The 17944-nt window shown below is 40.4% G+C and overlaps 1 protein-coding gene across 1 annotated transcript in view; it reads right to left on the reverse strand.

Moving 5' to 3' along the window:
* The window catches only part of FAM81B (family with sequence similarity 81 member B), a 55223-nt gene that overhangs the window by 12776 nt on the left and 24503 nt on the right, over positions 1 to 17944 (reverse strand). The window contains exons 4-5 of the mRNA XM_055430374.2: positions 9255 to 9384; positions 3600 to 3706 (exon numbers count right to left, since the gene is read on the reverse strand). Coding sequence (XP_055286349.2) covers positions 3600 to 3706; positions 9255 to 9384 — 237 coding nt within the window. The remainder of the gene's footprint in view (positions 1 to 3599; positions 3707 to 9254; positions 9385 to 17944) is intronic.

A 17944-nucleotide genomic window follows, 5' to 3' on the forward strand; every position in this document is an offset into this window, starting at 1 on the left:
ATGATGCCTGAGACTTGCTCTGTAAGCACTCAGTTGTTGGCTGAGGACATAACTTAGCTGAACATCTGACTAAGACCCTTCTGGAAAGAGGAGGAGCAGTGCAGACAGAGGTCCAGATGACACAGCCTGTGTGTCTCCTTTGTCAGATCAAATGATCACTTCCATGCCAAAGCCCCAAAACCCCCCGACAATATTGTGGCTTTTAATTTTAAGATATTAATAAAATATTTTCCATAAACCATCAAACTTGAATTTTTTAAGGTTTTTAAATGGGAAAAATTGCTCAATTAAACTTACCCTTTAATATTATTAAAAGCTTTTAGTCTCTTTGTTCAGAAAGAGTTTTCTTTTTTCTTAAAAAAGTAAAGCAAATACTATACTCCATGCACTTTGCTTTGAGAAGGGCTCTGATTGAAAAAAAAAAAAAGCCCTACCTGCCTCACCTTCTCTTTGAATAGAATACTTCATAATAAAAAAGCTCAAAGGGTAAATATCCCTAATGTGAAGGAATCCTACCAGTAGATAAGAAAGTGTTGAAAATAAATGGTAAAAAATGGGCAATTCACCGAAATTCAAAGGGTGAAGGGAATGCAAATGAAAGAGATGCTATTTTTTACCCTTTAATTGGCAAATATTAAAAAGAATACTCAGTGTGGATAAGAATGCACAGAAAGTTCTTCTCAGGCATTGCTGCTATGAGTAAATTGCTACAACACTTTTAGAAATAAATTTATACAAATTAATACAAATATAAACTCTGACCTAGGAATTTTGCCTATAGAAATAAAAGCACCTATATCTAAGGAAATTTAAGGATATACGTACAATAATTTTTGTATAAACTGGAAATTTTTGTTTGTATGAACTGGTAGCTATAAACCGGAAAAGATCTATTCATCAGTAAGATAGTTGAATTAATTATGGCATATCTATAAGTTAAAATATTATGCAGCTGTGAAAAATAATGCTAGAATAATATTCACTGATCTAGAGAGATACGAACATACACTGAAAAAAACAGTTATTGAGTAATGTGTATAGGATTTATTTTAAAACCCATGTTCTCTCGTATATAATCTATGATAAATACATATTATATGGTATATACATAAAATCTCTCTTTTCTGTTACATATTTATATCAACAAGGGGGAAAGTGAGGAAAATACATCCCTGGTGTTCGCACTGGTTACATTAGGAAGCCTGAATGGTGACCTCTGTTTTTATCTTTACCTTATTTTATTTGTTACAATGATGCATACTACTTTTTAATTTAAAAAATAAGTGGAGAAATTTTAAATAAAAGTCTGTTGTGTAATTGAATTATAGACTAATCAGTATTTGCCTGGGGAAAAATATGGTTTATAAACTATTAATACTGTAATACTAATGAAATTTTAAGACTTCATTATTTCAAGTGAGAAAGGATTCCAGTTTATACTATTACAAAAGTGTCCAGATTCAGATTTAACTATTTAGATGATTCATCTATAAGCTGATTTCCCACAGGACTGAAGGTGGGATAAGTAGGCAACAACATCAGTAAAGCTGTAATCCCTAGATCTCAAACATTTACTTTTCCCCTCTTTTCGGTTTTTTAATATTCTTGACCGCTTTAAGCCAGTCTTTCACTCCAGATAATAAGTTCCTTTTCTCCTCCAATAACATCCATTCTTAAACTGTACTTCTAGAAACAGTTTACATTTTTATTTCTCCTATGGACACTTTATCTTAATTCTAAACTAAAGGGATTAGATCAAACATGACATAGATATTTACTGAGCACCCTCATTGTGCTAGAATTTAAGAACCTAGACAAGCATTTTTAGAAAATGAAGAAAGTAGGTATTTTCTGTTTACCCAAGACACCTATTTCTCTTTGAGTTTTAGTGATGACCACTGGTGGTTCAGATGGTAAAGAATCTGCCTCCAATGTGGGATACCCAATTTCTAGGCATGAGTCTGGGAAGATGTTCTGGAAAAGGGAATGGCAACCCACTTCAGTATTCTTGCCTGGAGAATCCCGTGGACAGAGGAACCTGGCAGGCTACAGTCTATAGAGTTATAGAGTCGGACATGACTGAAGCGACTTAGCATACACTGTTTAGTTGTTAGCTTCAAGTCTTAGAGGTACAAGAATATACTGGTACATTTTATAGTCGGTGGCACTTAGATTTAATGAAATATGGTAGAGATGGAGGAAAATGGAGAGAAAGTATATTCATGATTATGATTTGACCAAGACATTAAACTGAAGGGATGTGGGACAGAGAGGGGAAAGAACAAGAATAGAAGGGGCAGAGTCTCTTGATGGAGGTGAAAGAGGAGAGTGAAAAAGCTGGCTTAAAACTCAGCATTCAAAAAATGAAGATTATGGCATTCAGTCCCATAACTTCATGGCAAATAGATGGGGAAACAGTGGAAACAGTGACAGGCTTTATTTTTTTGAGCTCCAAATTCATTGCATACAGTAACTGCAACTGTGAAATTAAAAGACACTTGCTTCTTGGAAGAAAAGCTGTGACAAAGATAGCATATTAAAAAGCAGAGACATCACTTTGCTGACAAAGGTCCATATAATCAAAGCTATGGTTTTTCCAGTAGTCATGTATGGATATGAGAGTTGGACCATAATGAAGGTGCTGGAGAAGACTCTGGAGAGTCCCTTGGACAGCTAGAAGATCAAACCAGTCAATCCTAAAAGAAATTAACTCAGAATATTCATTGGAAGGACTGATGCTAAAGCTTCAATATTTTGGCTACCTAATGTGAAGAGCTGACTCACTGGAAAAGACCCTGATGCTGGGAAAGATTGAAGGCAGGAGGAGAAGGGGATGACAGAGGATGAGATGGTTGGATGACATCACTGACTCAGTGGACATGAGTTTGCGCAAAGTCTGGGAGATACAGAAGGACAGGGCAGCCTGGCGTGCTGCAGTCAGTGGGTTCGCAGAGTCAGACCGGACTGAGTGACTCAACAACAAGGTGGTGTCATCTAAGTACCTAGAATTTCCTTTGCTGGTACTATGATGCCAGGAAATGGTGGTTATTTAAATAAGAAAGGAGGAGTTGAGGATAAAGAGGCCAGTAATTTGAATGTGGAGTCTTGTTTCCTTTATTGCTTTCTCCAGTGTACAGGGGAAAACTCAGTGTAATGTGGGATTTTCAAATAGTATTCAAATAGGGATACTGAAAAGAAGCAAGCAGAGTGTCTTAGAAGAAATCTTAACGGAAAAGCTAATGAATCAAACTTTAAAAAGTTATTTGATAACTTCATGGAATCTATGTATGTTCAATTGTGCTTTACATGGAGGCATTTTAGTGTACAATTGATAAGTTAAAATTATACTCTTATCAGAAAGTGTCATTTCAGTTGAGATATTATGCAAATGAGAATGTCAAATTAATATGCATATTTCTTCTATTAAAATGTGGTATGAATCCCTTTAGTATAAAATATTCTCTGCACATCAGTGTGTCGCTTTATTTCTTGGCCAGGTTCAAATTCCTGGAATAGGATTTTATTTAGTGCTAATGCTTTCGTTAGGCAAAACCCTTTGGAATGCATTAAACAGAATTAAAAATATTCCATTCACTTACTTGAACTCCAAAAGGTTCATTTCATGCCGATAATCCCCCTGGACCATCTTTAAATTTGAGATTTGCTCAGAACTGGAAGCCTCTATCTTTTCTAAGAGCTGCATTACCTAATGAAAGTACAAAAGGGAACTTTTTTGTGTGTGAACAAAACCGCTAGCACTTACATTCATTATACTTTATTCCTAAAGGAGCCCAGAATAAAGACTTGAGCCTAAAGCATGTTTGCATTTGAAAATGATTTTTGTCAAAGGAATGATTCAACAGTTAATAGCACTACCTTCAGGGAAAGAACAATGGGGCATACTCCATTCTGCTGTCCATAATAATCTTTTTGATAAGAAACCATCTAATGATATAACAAAAGCATGCTATTGACCTTGGTTTATCAGTTTGTTGGTTTGATTGTTGCTTTTCTTTGTCTCCCCAGTTACAATGTAAGTCGCTCTATCTTCTATCACCACTATATCCTCAGGACACATTAGATGACCAATGGCACAGGCTCACCAAATGCTATTGAATAAATGCTGCAATGCACAATTGGGCTCTGCAAAGAAAACACCTGAGTGGTCTAAGATCAGGCCTCAGGAATTTCTAGGTAGAATTCTGACATGAGCACAAATAAATTCCAAGTGAAATAACTTAGGACATTTTAAACATAGGATCTTCTCACTTAGCAACTTTCAAATATTCAACTCAGTACTGTTAACTATAGTCATTATGCTGTCCATTATATCACAAGGCATTTATTTTTATAAACTTTCTTGACTTGCAAAACCTTAGTAAAATAGGAATGCTGCTGTGTTCATTGCTCAGTTCTGTCTGACTCTTTGCAACCCCATGAACTGTAACCCGCGAGGCTCCTCTGTCCATGGGATTCTCCAGGCAAGAATACTGGAGTGGGTAGCCATTTCCTTCTCCAGGGGATCTTCCTGACCCAGGGTTTGAAACTGGGTCTCCTGAACTGCAGGCAGATTCTTTACAGTCTGAGTCACCAGGAAACAGATTTATTGAGAAAGTTTATTTCTTCCATCAGAAGAGAAACACTGGGGACATTTCTGTTGAAGTCAGGAGCAAGACCAGGATGCCCTCTGTCCCTACATTATTATTTACTATTGTACCAGAGTTATTATTCAAAACATTTAGAGAAAAGAAATTATGTGTATGAAAATGGAAAAAGGTGAGGTCAAATGATTTTTACTTACCAATCATATGATTGTGTGTCTGGAAAAACCAAAGACCAACTGAAAAATTGCTATAATCAAGAAGACAATTCATGACGTACAAAATTGATCTAGCCTTTATAATACACAACTAACAAGTAGTTAGAAGATATAATAAAACCCCATTACAATTAACTTAAAAAAAAGGTTGAAGTCTCAAAATATATTTAAGATAATGACAAATCTACATGAGGAAAATTTGAAACCACTCCTGAAGGATATAAAAGCAAGCCTGAACAAATGGAAAGTACCCTATGTTCTTGGATAAAACACTCAGCATTATGACTATGTCAGTTCTAAAGGTAATTTATAAATTTTACATGATTTCAATTAAAATTAAAGCAGAGTTATCTGTCAGTTTACTTGCTGGACGTCGACAGGCTAATCTTTAAATCATTTGCAAAAGCAATTATCACTGCTGCTGCTGCTGCTAAGTCACTTCAGTCGTGTCCGACTCTGTGTGATCCCATAGATGGAAGCCCACCAGGCTCCCCCTTCCCTGGGATTCTCCAGGCAAGAACACTGGAGTGGGTTGCCATTTCCTTCTCCAATGTGTGAAAGTGAAAAGTGAAAGTGAAGTCGCTCAGTCGTGTCTGACCCTTAGCGACCCCACGGACTGCAGCCTACCAGGCTCCTCCATCCATGGGATTTTCTAGGCAAGAGTACTGGAGTGGCTTGCCATTGCCTTCTCCGAATTATCACTGCTGCTGCTGCTGCTAAGTCACTTCAGTCGTGTCCGACTCTGTGTGACCCCATAGACGGAAGCCCACCAGGCTCCCCCGTCCCTGGGATTCTCCAGGCAAGAACACTGGAGTGGGTTGCCATTTCCTTCTCCAATGTGTGAAAGCAAAAAGTGAAAGTGAAGTCGCTCAGTCGCGTCCGACCCTCAGCAACCCCATGGACTGCAGCCTACCAGGCTCCTTCATCCATGGGACTCTCTAGGCAAGAGTACTGGAGTGGCTTGCCATTGCCTTCTCCGAATTATCACTAGGAAAAGAGAAAAAAGAGACAGTGGAGAGACTAGCCCTATCAGATATTAAAAACACTACAAGGTCTCAATAATTAAAACGATAATGAAGGCAATCCTATTTTAGAAAAAAATTCCAAAATGGATCAAGAATTTGAATATAAACAATAAAGCCCTGAAAGTGTTAGAAGAAAATATAAGCAATTGTTTCAAGCCTTTGTGTGAGGAAGCTCTAACTGTGATTTCAAATCTCAGAAGCCACATACCCACGTAAAAAGAAGACTGATAAATTCAGCTATAAATAGAGACCATGTACAAACCAAAGGTCGAAAGACACATGAAAAACTGGAAAAATACATTTGCAGCTCACACTATGGGGAATCAACTCGCCTTGCTAACGTATAAAGAGCTCCTGGAAATTAAAAGAGAACAATAGCCCAACAGAGAAGTGGATAAGAGATATGAACGCGTAGCTCACTGGAGAAGAAATACAACTAGCTCTTAAATAAATGAAAACATGTAATAAGAAAGGCTAATTAAAACAGATGTCTTTTCCTTTAAGAAAGGTAAAATTCAAAAGTCAAACAGCACTCAGCGGTGAGGCAGTGGGGATACCGGACATTTTATATATTGCTGGTGGGTATGCAATATGGTAAAAACTCTGGGGAGAGCAAGATCTTTCAAGAGAACAAGCACAGTAACTTTGGCCCCGCAATACCACTTCTGGGTAAATATTTATTCTACAGACATACAAAAGGACATAAGTGCAAGGTTACACACTGTCGCATTGTTTGAAAGAGCAAATTAGTGAAAAGAATCCAAATGCTGATCCATGAGAGACTGATTAGATGAGCTGTGATACACAGAGCTGTTGTACACGGTTGTGAAAAAGTACGAGGAAGCCCTCCATGTACCGATAGGATGGGCCTCTAGGATGTTTGTTTAGAAAAAACAGGTGCATAGGGATACACTTATAATATGTTATCTTTTGTGTATAAAGGAGGAAGTAAGAATATGAATTTGTATTTGCTTCTACCTGTAAAGTCCTGGGTGTTCCCTGGAGGGACTGATGCCGAAGCTGAAACTCCAATACTTTGGCCACCTGATGCGAAGACCCTGATGCTGGGAAAGATTGGAGGCAGGAGGAGAAGGGGACGACAGAGGATGAGATGATTGGATGGCATCACCGACTCAAAGGACATGGGTTTGGGTAGACTCCGGGAATTGGTGATGGACAGGGAGGCCTGACGTGCTGCAGTTCATGGTGTCGCAAAGAGTTGGACATGACTGAGTGACTGAACTGAACTACCTGTAAAGGCATATGGAAAGGATTCATAATAGGCTAATAAAAATGGTTCCCTGTGAGTTGCATGAATGGGTGTGACTACTGGTGACAGAAATGTAAGTGAAAATTCTCAGGGTGTATTTTCTCATATAGATTTGATTTTGAATCATGTATGTATTACCTTAAAAATACTAAGAGGGAAACTAGAATCTAATATCACCTTTGAAGTTAGATGCAAAATTAAATACTGAGTTATTACAAAGACTGTACAGTTTTCATTACAGAAATGCCAGAATGTTTCAGCATTGGGAAATGCTTTGACGTAGCACATAAAAGGCCAAAAAAATAAATAAGCTAACAACAAAAACCCAAACCAAAAAACCAATCATGCTGAATTAGCATTTGTTAATGTCCAAAAGGTATTTTATAAAGTTAAATGTTCAGTTGTAATAAAATTTAACTAAAATAGGAATTGATGGGTACTTTCTTAATATAATTAAGAATAAATCAAACTAATAGCCAACAGCAAAGACATTTCCAGTGTAATCAGGAACTAGATAAGCTGCCTTATTTGACCACTTTTATGTAACAGGGTTCTGGAAGTTCTGGTCAAAGCCTTAAATAATGAAGTTTTACATCAGAAAACTAGAGATAAAGCTGTTATGATTTGTTGTTGATATGATTACCTTGAAAAACTAAGATAATCAACCCCAAAACTATTAGGACTGTTTAGGTGGGTTTGTAGGGAGATGGACAAGCCCGATGGGACTGCTGTAAACTTCGTGCCTCCTCTATACCTTCTGCTTTCTATAAACTGACTCCCATGAACAAATAATCAAGCACCAGGCTTTCATCTCCCCCAGTTTCCAAAGGGTTTCCACTTTGTTCTGCCAAAATGCCTTCAGAGGAGATGTACTTGTCTCACACAAGGTACACGACAAAGTAGGGCATCGAAGAGTTCCTTTGGCTCTTTTCATTAAACCAGTGCCTGCGAAGGTGAAAATGCTGTGCTGAGTTGCTCAGTCATGTCTGAATATTTGTGACCCCATGGACTGTAGCCCACCAGGCTCCTCTGTCCATGGGATTCTCCAGGCAAGAATACTGGAGTGCATTGCCATTCCCTCCTCCAGAGGATCTTCCCAACCCAGGGATCAAAACCAGGTCTCCTGCATCGCAGGTGGATTCTTTCTACATTTCAGGCAAAAAGAGCACACAGAACACGGAGGCAGTGCAGTATTCTGCAGTGAGTGAACTACAGGTAGTTCAGCATCACCGGCGTAAAGGGTGAGCCAGGAAGCATGAGGGTGAGCTGTGGAGATACACAGGGGCCACTGCAGAGACGGTCTTTAAAATCCAGGCCAAAGGACTTGTGTATTATTGTGTAAGAAACATAACCCATTGCTAGGATGTAATGTGATGAACTCAGGTTTATGCTGGACCTTTAATAGGAATATCTTCTATGGAAAATTCCTTTGCTTGTTCTCTCCAGTTGGACCCGGAGGGCCTTCCCTGGCAGTCCAAGAATAGGATTCAATCCCTGGTTGGGGATCTAAGATCCAACATACCACATGGCAAGGCCAAAAAGAGAAGAAGAAGAAAAAGAAAAGAGAGAAGAACCTAGGAAGTAAGGAAATGATGGCAACCGTAGAATCCAGTAGCATATGCTTACAATGAGTGGCTGTTTTGGAACATAAGAAAATATGAAAGTGTTAGTCTCTCAGTCCTGTCCGACTCTTTGTGACCCCATGGACTGTGGCCCACCAGGCTCCTCAAGGCACTCATTAAGTATTTGTCGATTAACCCGGCAGTATGCATGGTGTATATGCATGAGCTGTCATACTTAAACACTTTGGAGGAAAAGAGTTCTTTTGAATAATTGCTGCTTGACTGAGCATTTTGGTAAGTCATAATGATCTTACTTCTGGCATGCATGCATGCTAAGTCACTTCAGTTGTGACCCTATGGACCATAGCCTGCCAGACTCCTCTGTCCATGGGATTCTCCAGGCAACAATACTGGAGTGGGTTGCCATTTCCTTCCCTAGAGGATCTTCCCACCCCAGGGATCAAACCCACATCTCTTACATCTCCTGAGCTGGTAGGCCAGTTCTTTACCACTAGAGCCATCTGAGAAGCCCTTACTTCTAGCAGTTGTATTTAAGAGTTTCAAAATTTTTCAGTTACCTTCATATCCAAGTTCTTAGAAACAGTTTGTAGGGAAGACATCATCTCCTGAAGTGTTTTTTCAAGTTTCTGGTGCTCATTTCTGATGAAGTGAATGTCTCCAGAAAGCTTCATGATGCTGGAATCACATCTAGTGGCAAGATGAAAATTAGATGTGAGATCGATAACATTTTTAACACTATAGTAGAATCTACGCATTCAATTGATGGCAAGAGTTCTAAAGTTCTCTGAATAGTGACTTGGCAGATGTAAGGGCATATACAGAAATCTCCCCCATCTTCCTCTATTTTTCCTGAATGAAACACTGGCCCAAATTAAAGCATTGAGTTGGAGTCGATGAAGACATTCTGGGAAACTCAGTAGATATAGATTTTCAGCCATAAGATATATTAACTCAGTTATAGGAGTTCCAATAGATTTTGATGTTTGGGGCATACTCCGTGGTGCCAATGGTTAGGCAAATTGAAACTTTTTCCTCTTCTATATTGTGTTCTGAATTCTCTTTCTTCCCTTTAGCCTCTTTTCTTGGCTACCAGATCATCAATTCCCCTTTGGCTAGATAAAGTGTCCCAGCCTACTAGAGGTTCCCAATCCATCTTCAAAAGACAGCATCTTTTCTCTTAGCCCCAGTGAAAACTCCTGCTCCTTAAGTGGCCTCAGTTAAGTGTTGTCTTAGGTTAGGACAAAAAGAATCCACACTAAGATGTGTATGAAGCTTTGGCGCATAAGGTGGCATTTGGCATTTTCAGGGAGGAACCCTAGTGAAATGGCCTTAAAATTCAGATTAGCCATCTTCCCAGGATGTCAGGGAATCCCACCCACTACTCCACTCAAGGCCTCCCTTACGAGAGAGCAGGTTACTTACTGTATTATCAGTTTCAATGCACTCATATCTGTGTGAAGGGTAGGACAGAAAGCCCTGTAGGGTTGTGTTTTGTGTATTAATAAATGAGTTACCAGACATCACTTTGAAGTTTGTCATTTTATCAAGTAGCCATTTTGACTGTCATCAAATAACATTTATTAGGAACTATATTTTCATATTGTCATGATAAGTGCTATAAACATTGTTCTGTAGCTGTCAACATTTTCTTTAGGATCCAAAAATGAGTTTCTCTTTCTAACATTTGGTGTCAAATTTGAGCTAAAGGTGAGCTAACCCCTTGAAAAAACCTCTTGAAAGGATACCGGATAACTGGTGAGGGGTAGGCAGACTGCCAGGAGGAAAAATCAGGGATTAACCTGACTCAAAATGGAAGCACCTAGAGTTGACTCACTGGAAAAGACTCTGATGCTGGGAGGCATTGGGGGCAGGACAAGGGGACGACAGAGAATGAGATGGCTGGATGGCATCACCGACTCGATGGACATGAGTTTGAGTGAATTCCGCGAGTTGGTGATGGACAGGGAGGCCTGGCGTGCTGTGATTCATGGGGTCGCAGAGAGTCGGACACGACTGAGCGACTGAACTGAACTGAAGTGAAGTCACAGGGAAAAGTCATTTCACACATTTGTGTATATAAACTGTTATTGTCAGAACAACCTCACTGTTGGTTAGAATATTCTTATGTTAGTCCACATTGAGATGCCCAGAGGCTACACAGAAATAAAGGCAATATGGGAGTCGGCTTCCCAGGAGGCACGAATGGTAAAGAACCTGTCTGCCAATGCAGGAGACATTAGAGGGGGGGTTCGATCCCTGGGTTGGGAAGACCCCTTGGAGGAGGGCATGGCTACCCACTCCAGTATTCTTGTCTGGAGAATCCCATGGATGGAGGAGCCCAGTGGGCTATAGTCCATGGGGTCACACAGAGTTGGACACGATTAAAGCGACTTAGCAAACACAGGGAAATAGTTGTTGCTACCACCACTGCCGGCCACCTCTCACTCAGCCCACCTGCGACCCACTCAGGGACCGCTGGTTTGTGTGTTGTAGGTCTGTGGTTCAGGATTTAGTCAGGTAGACCAGGCTTTGAGTCTGGCTTCTACTGCTTCCCAGATTTCTGATCTGGGACAATTCTCTTACCGTCCATAAGTTTCAGTTTTCCTTATCTGAGAAAAGGGGGTACCAATGCTGCGGTCCCTGCATGTAGCTGCAGAGTTTGTCCCCTGCAAAACTCCAGGGTGTGCCAGACATACGGGGGTAATGTGAACAGTATCTCCTGGAGTGCTGTATGCTCAGCCTTCCAAACCGTAAGTGGCTGTTCTGAAGGGTGGTCCTGCATAGGGTCATTTAAGGATAAAAGGAGATAAGGAGTGCAGAGCATTTAGCCAGTACCTGGCATGGAGGAAGCACCCACACAAGATCAGCAGTTTTATTTATTTCCTCAGCTTGGGAGTTGTCGCCTAATGATTTTTACCCCATCTTATTCCTACCCAACTAGCCTAACTCCACCCTGAGGTCAAGGATAAGTGGTTTTTCAAGGCTGTATTCCAAATTTCAAAAGAAGTTTCTCTTTTTCTTTGAAGTGATTTTATTGTTTTTATTAAAGTAACAAATTCCTGTTATAAAAAATTACACACAATACAAAAAAAAAGAACAAAGAAAAGCGTTGACATCATCCCAAACTCCACTTTTCAGAGATAATCATTGTTAACATTTGGTTACTATTTCATTCATCATTATAATATATACATATATCGTATATAGACACATGGAGATAGGAAGAAATAAAATAAGTTTAGAATATTCAGATTATACGTATGAGTTATAGTTAAAAACATTACATTGAATTTGAATTTAATTTGACCTAAGGAAAGGTAACTGTAGTGAAAAATGAAGCAATTGCTGAACTTCAGGTGTATGTGTGTATGTGTGTGTGTATGTGTATACACACCCTCTACTACAAGAGATATTTCTAAAAATGAAGTTATAAAAAGCTATCATAGATTGGAAACATTGTACTTTTTACAACTACCATTTTAACTTTATTTTCCGTTGACCCTATGCCAAAGGAAAAAAAAATGAGAAAATAAATGTTTATATACTTGCTCTTCCAACAGTTTTGTCAATATTTTTCTATTTTAAAAATATCAGATTAAACGTTTACAGTGTGTTCTGCCACTAGAACAGTCTGTGTTTAGACTCGATGTTCAGTGACAGTCATTTTAAAAGGTATGCATTTATTTGGCTGCACTGAGTTCCAGACGTGGGACACGGGATCCTTGATTCTCGCTACGGCACACAGCACGTGGGATCTTGTTCTCTGACCAGGGATTGAACCCAGGCTCTCTGCACTGGGAGTGTGGAGTTTTAGCCACTGGACCACCAGGGCAGTCCCAGTGTTTTAAAGCTATAATTTCTTATCTGAGATCCTTATTTTGATTTATTCCTTGGTTGGCCAGATTTTGTCATCCAGAGTTCAAACGAAGGGGCCATGAGCATTGGACTGTTGACATTCTTGAATGCTTGAGAATGCCCGTCTGTTCTGTTCTGCTTAAAAGGTAATTTGGTTAAGAAAACATTATTGAGTCACTTTTCTTTTGTTCAGAACAGGATAGACATTTCTGCCTTCTTATGGGACAGTGTTTGACATGGACAAGTCTGAGATGACTAAGTTTTTTCCTCTCTTAATGTGATCTGTTTAGTCTACCTAGATGTCTAACGATATTTTTTGGCTTTGCTTTCTTCTAGTAATTCTTTCTTTTTGAAAATCAGTGACTTCAAACGGGGATATTTTTCTGGTGTTACAGATTTCCCCTCTGATCTACAGATTCTAATCTCTGTTTCAAGAAATCTTTCTTCTCTTATATCCATATTTTTTTTTTCTTCTGAAGAATTTGTTCTTTTTTTTTCTTTAGGAGCTCCTCTTAGTTCTCTGTTGAATGAAGTCTCTGTTTTCTGCCCTATACATCATTTCTCCATAACCATTTTTATACGAAAATGGTTTTATTCTTTTTGTTTTGTGTGACTTGGTCAGGTTTTTTAAGAAATAATTTGTTTTCAGTTGTATCTATTCTCTTGGGGGGGCTTCTAAAGTAAATTGAATCTCTGTAATATTTAATTTTTTTCTTTCTCCTATCCCTGAGCAATTCTGGTTTATCTATTTCCTTTTGTTAGTTGATAATCTCTTTTTGGGGGAAAACCTTTTTATCGCTTAATTTTAATCAGAGTAAAACATGTTTGTAGTTTGAAAGGCAGTAACAATGAGAAGGCAAAGAACACACTGCAGTGATTCCTGCCTATGTCTCTCCCCATGTCTCTTAGTTCCTCTCCCTGGAGGCAAGTGCCCACCTTCACCCACTCTCTCAGAGCTGCCTGGTGCAGCCCATCCCTAAGCCTGTGAGAATTCTGAGGGGGTGAAACCAGGTTGTCATTGGCTTGTCCTACGGCTAGAAAATCAGTCTCATTTCTCCTGCTAAGTCAGTTTCCACATGTCTGTCTTCCAGGTTCCAACATTTCTAGGCTGATGTTCCCTGTCTTTGTGGGTTTATGTTTTAAAGAGAAAAAGATATATATTTTTTACTTAGGCTTTTGGAAGGAGCAAAATTATGTGCAACAGTTCAATCAGCGATCTTTTTCTTTTGCTCTTCATGAATTCTTCGAAACCAGGAGTTTCCAAGAATTCAAGAATCCAAGTTTCCAAGAATCCAAGTTTGAAACTTGGATTTGAGCTGTTTCTGTATTTTTCTGGATAATTCCTGTCTTGAGGTGTCTTCATCAGCCTGGTGCTTCTATCCATCTGTCTATCGCTGCATGTCTCCCTGGATGCTGGTGCTGGCGGCTTTCACACACGGATTCTTTGTGACTCCCGCTCTCCCATCTTCTGTGGTCCTGGCCACCCGCCGATCAGCAAGGGTGTGTTTCACGGGGAGGTAGCCCAGCTCCTCTATTCAGGCTCATCGCTACCAAGTCTGCTGCTTCCTTAGGCCCAGGGAGGGGTGCATCTCCCCATTTTCCCCTCGAGGACCAGATCTGCGTGTCTCCCAGCACATCCTCACCAGAGATTCTTCAACGCGACACCACTGCCTCTTCTCCCTCCTCGGCCTCTTGCACCGAGTCAGTTTCTCTTAGGCGTAAGTTGATAAGAAGGGGGGTCCCAGACGATAAATGTCACGCGTGCCTCTCAGCTTTGCCGTCTCTGCTCTTCTGTGCTGCTGCCTTGACTCTCTCAAGGGTATTTCCTATTTCTCCTGTGACTCACCCCATCCCCTAGGCTAATGCTCCTGTATTCAGGAGATCTGGTCGACGCCTTTGTGGATGGTGCCTCTTGATCTGGAGGAGATCATGCTATCTCGGGTCTGAGGAGGATACTCGGTCCACACATCTCTGTGTTTGGTACGCCTGCTCTGTCTATTGTGAGTGGTTGTAGCAACTTCCATGTCATGTTAAAGGTGACATTTTTGTTTTCCTCCTTTTATTTTTACTGGCATGGAGATGTCTCAGGTGAGAAGAGTGGAGTAAAAATATCTTTAACAAAGAAGTCCTCACTCTTTTTCAAAAGTTGACAGTATCCAAATAATAGCATTAGTGCCTCTTCATAGGACATGTCTTATGCTTTTAATTGTACATCAACACAATTTAGTTATTTCATATGCAGATTTGAAATGTGAAAGCTGAGCACCAAAGAATTGATGCTTTTGAACTGTGGTGCTGGAGAAGACTCTTGAGAGTCCCTTGGACTGCAAGGAGATGCAACCAGTCCATCCTACAGGAAATCAGTCCTGAATATTCATTGGAAAGACTGATGCTGAAGCTGAAACTCCAGTACTTTGGCCACCTGATGTGAAAAACCAACTCATTGGAAAAGACCCTGATGCTGGGAAAGATTGAAGGCAGGAGGAGAAGGGGACGACAGACGATGAGATGGTTGGATAGTATCACCAACTCGATGGTCATGAGTTTGAGCAAGCTCCAGAAGTTGGATGGGCAGGGAAGCCTGGCATGCTGCAGTCCATGGGGTCACAAAGAGTCGGACATGACTGAGCAACTGAACTGAACTGATAGGCATATTTGCCTTAGGGTAATAGTCACATATGGATAGAGGGTTGGTCTGCTCTGGCTGCTTCTAGAGTCATCATACATGGCTATATGGCTGCCCTTCACATGCTGGTCTTTTTCTTTTTTGCACATGAGGCTAACCTATCAAATAGAGTACAAGGTGTCAAAATCAGGCAGACAACTTTGAGAACCTCATCTCATTGAAAGTACTTGCTTTTAAATTGCCACTATATTGGAGAGGGAAATAAGGTATAAAATTCAAAAGTACATTGTTATCAAATATTGAGTTTGATTCATGGAGCACTAAAAGGTTTGCTAGGAATTATGTTAAAATAATCAACTTAGTTCACTCTTATGCCAAAATGCTCATTGGAATTAAGGTCAACATATGTAGGAGGAAAGTAATTATTCTGCCTCAGCTGGTCCATGGGTCACTTGCCTGCAAAAACATGGAAAGGAAAAGGAGGAAGAGTGAATTTAAATCTCCTGGCTTTTAGCCAGATTATGTCTCAAATCACTGCTAAGCTGCTAAGTCACTTCAGTCGTCTCCGACTCTGTGTGACCCCATAGACGGAAGCCCACCAGGCTCCCCCATCCCTGGGATTTTCCAGGCAAGAACACTGGAGTGGGTTGCCATTTCCTTCTCCAATGTGTGAAAGTGAAAAGTGAAAGTGAAGTCGCTCAGTCGTGTCCGACCCTTAGCGACCCCCCACGGACTGCAGCCTACCAGGCTCCTCCATCCATGGGATTTTCTAGGCAAGAGTACTGGAGTGGCTTGCCATTGCCTTCTCAAATCACTAGATTTAAGAAATTATCATAAAAGGAAGACATTTTAAGGAAAAATAAGACCTTTTTCTAAAATCACTGCTTCACATTAAAGGGGAGGTAAGTCAGTGATCAGAGAGCAAGACAGAGGACTAGGAGGCTCTTGATTTTTCCCTCCTCCCTCAGATGCACCAATAAACAGCAAAATTCGGATCCAGTCCCTCTGGGAAAAATCCAGAAGTTGGTTTAGAGGCTCCTGCTTCCCTTGTGGCTTAGCTGGTAAAGAATCTGTCTGCAATGCAGGAGACCTGGGTTCGATCCCCGGGTTGGGAAGATCCCCTGGAGAAGGGAAAGGCTACCTACTCCAGTATTCTGGCCTAGAGAATTCCATGGACAGTCCATGGGGTCACAAAGAGTCGGACACGACTGTGTGACTTTCACTTCACTTCATACACCAGGCATGTTCCCTGGTGGCTCAGAGGTTAAAGCATCTGCCTGGAATGTAGAAGACCCAGCTTCAATCCCTGGGTCAGGAAGATCCCCTGGAGAAGGAAATGGCAACCCACTCCAGTATTCTTTCTTGGAGAATTCCATGGACAGAGGAGCCTGGAGGCCTACAGTCCATGGTGTCTCAAAGAATTGGACACAACTGAGCGACTTTCACTTTACACATCAGGCAACTAAGAAAATACCTACATCAAAAAGGGTCAAAAAAGTTGAGATATACACACACCATACACCCCATCCCTGGTTCGGTACCTTCAGCTGGGAGGGAACCACCAGATCCCAGGTTCTCCCTGGGGAGTGAAGTGTGTCTAGCCGCTATCCAAGAAACTTGCTCCCAAATCATCTAACTCTGAGAGCCGGGAGAGTGCATCTGTAAGTCCCTTGGGACCACAGAAAAACAAGTGGTTTTAAATGGTCACATGGTTTTAAAAATGGGCAAAACCCTGACTAGATATTTGTCCAAAGATAAGAGACAGATGGCCAACAGGTACATGAAAAGGAGCTCTATATTACGAATCATCAGGGAAATGCCAATCAAAGCCATGAGATGTCACCTCATAGCTGTTGAGATGAGTATTATACAAAGTATTGGTGCAGATGTGGAGAGAAGGGAACCCTTCCACACTGTTAGCACGAGTGTAAATTGGTATAGTTGTTATATAACATAGTATGGAGATTCTTTGAAAAGTTAAAAATAGAACTGTCACCTGGAAATCCTCCTACTGGATATGTATCCAAAGGAAATGAATACATGGAAGAAATATATCCTGTCATGTTAACTGCAGCGAGATTCACAATAAACAAGACATGGAAACAACCTAAGTGTCTTTGTATGTGTGTGTGTGTGTGTGTGTGTATTAGTCTCTCAGTCTTGTCTCTTTGCGACCCTATATACCCACCAGGTTCCTCTGTCCATGGAATTCTCCGGGCAAGAATAGTGGAGAGGGTTGTCATTTAGGGATGAATAAATAAATAAATTGTGATATACATGGAGTCACAAAATTTTTAGCCTCAAAGAAGGAGGAGACTTTGCCATTTGTGACAACATATATCAATCTGCAGGACATTATGCCAAGTGAAATATGCTAGACACAGGAAGAAAAAAAAGTTGCATGATCTTATTTATATGTGGAATCTAAAAAAACCAGGGGCTTCCCAGGTGGCGCTAGTGGTACAGAATCTGTCTCCTAATGCAGGAGATGTAAGACACGGGCGTTTGATCCCTGCGTCAGGAAGATCCCCTGGAGGAGGGCATGGCAACCCACTCCTGTATTCTTGCCTGGAATAGTGTTATCAATGCACCACCAAATTGAACCAGATTCCAAGTTTGAGTCAAAAGAGATTTTGGTGCTTATCTTCTTTGTAAAACCATGGCTCACCTAAGGAGAGTGGTGGGTTGTTTCATTATCTTGCTTCCTCATTTACCCAAATATTGTAAAAATTCTATTTATCAAATGTTATATAAAAGTATATATAA

Source organism: Moschus berezovskii, chromosome 8, assembly GCF_049115385.1.
Source record: "Moschus berezovskii isolate FMDL1 chromosome 8, NW_MosBer_1.0, whole genome shotgun sequence".
NCBI lineage: Eukaryota > Metazoa > Chordata > Mammalia > Artiodactyla > Moschidae > Moschus > Moschus berezovskii.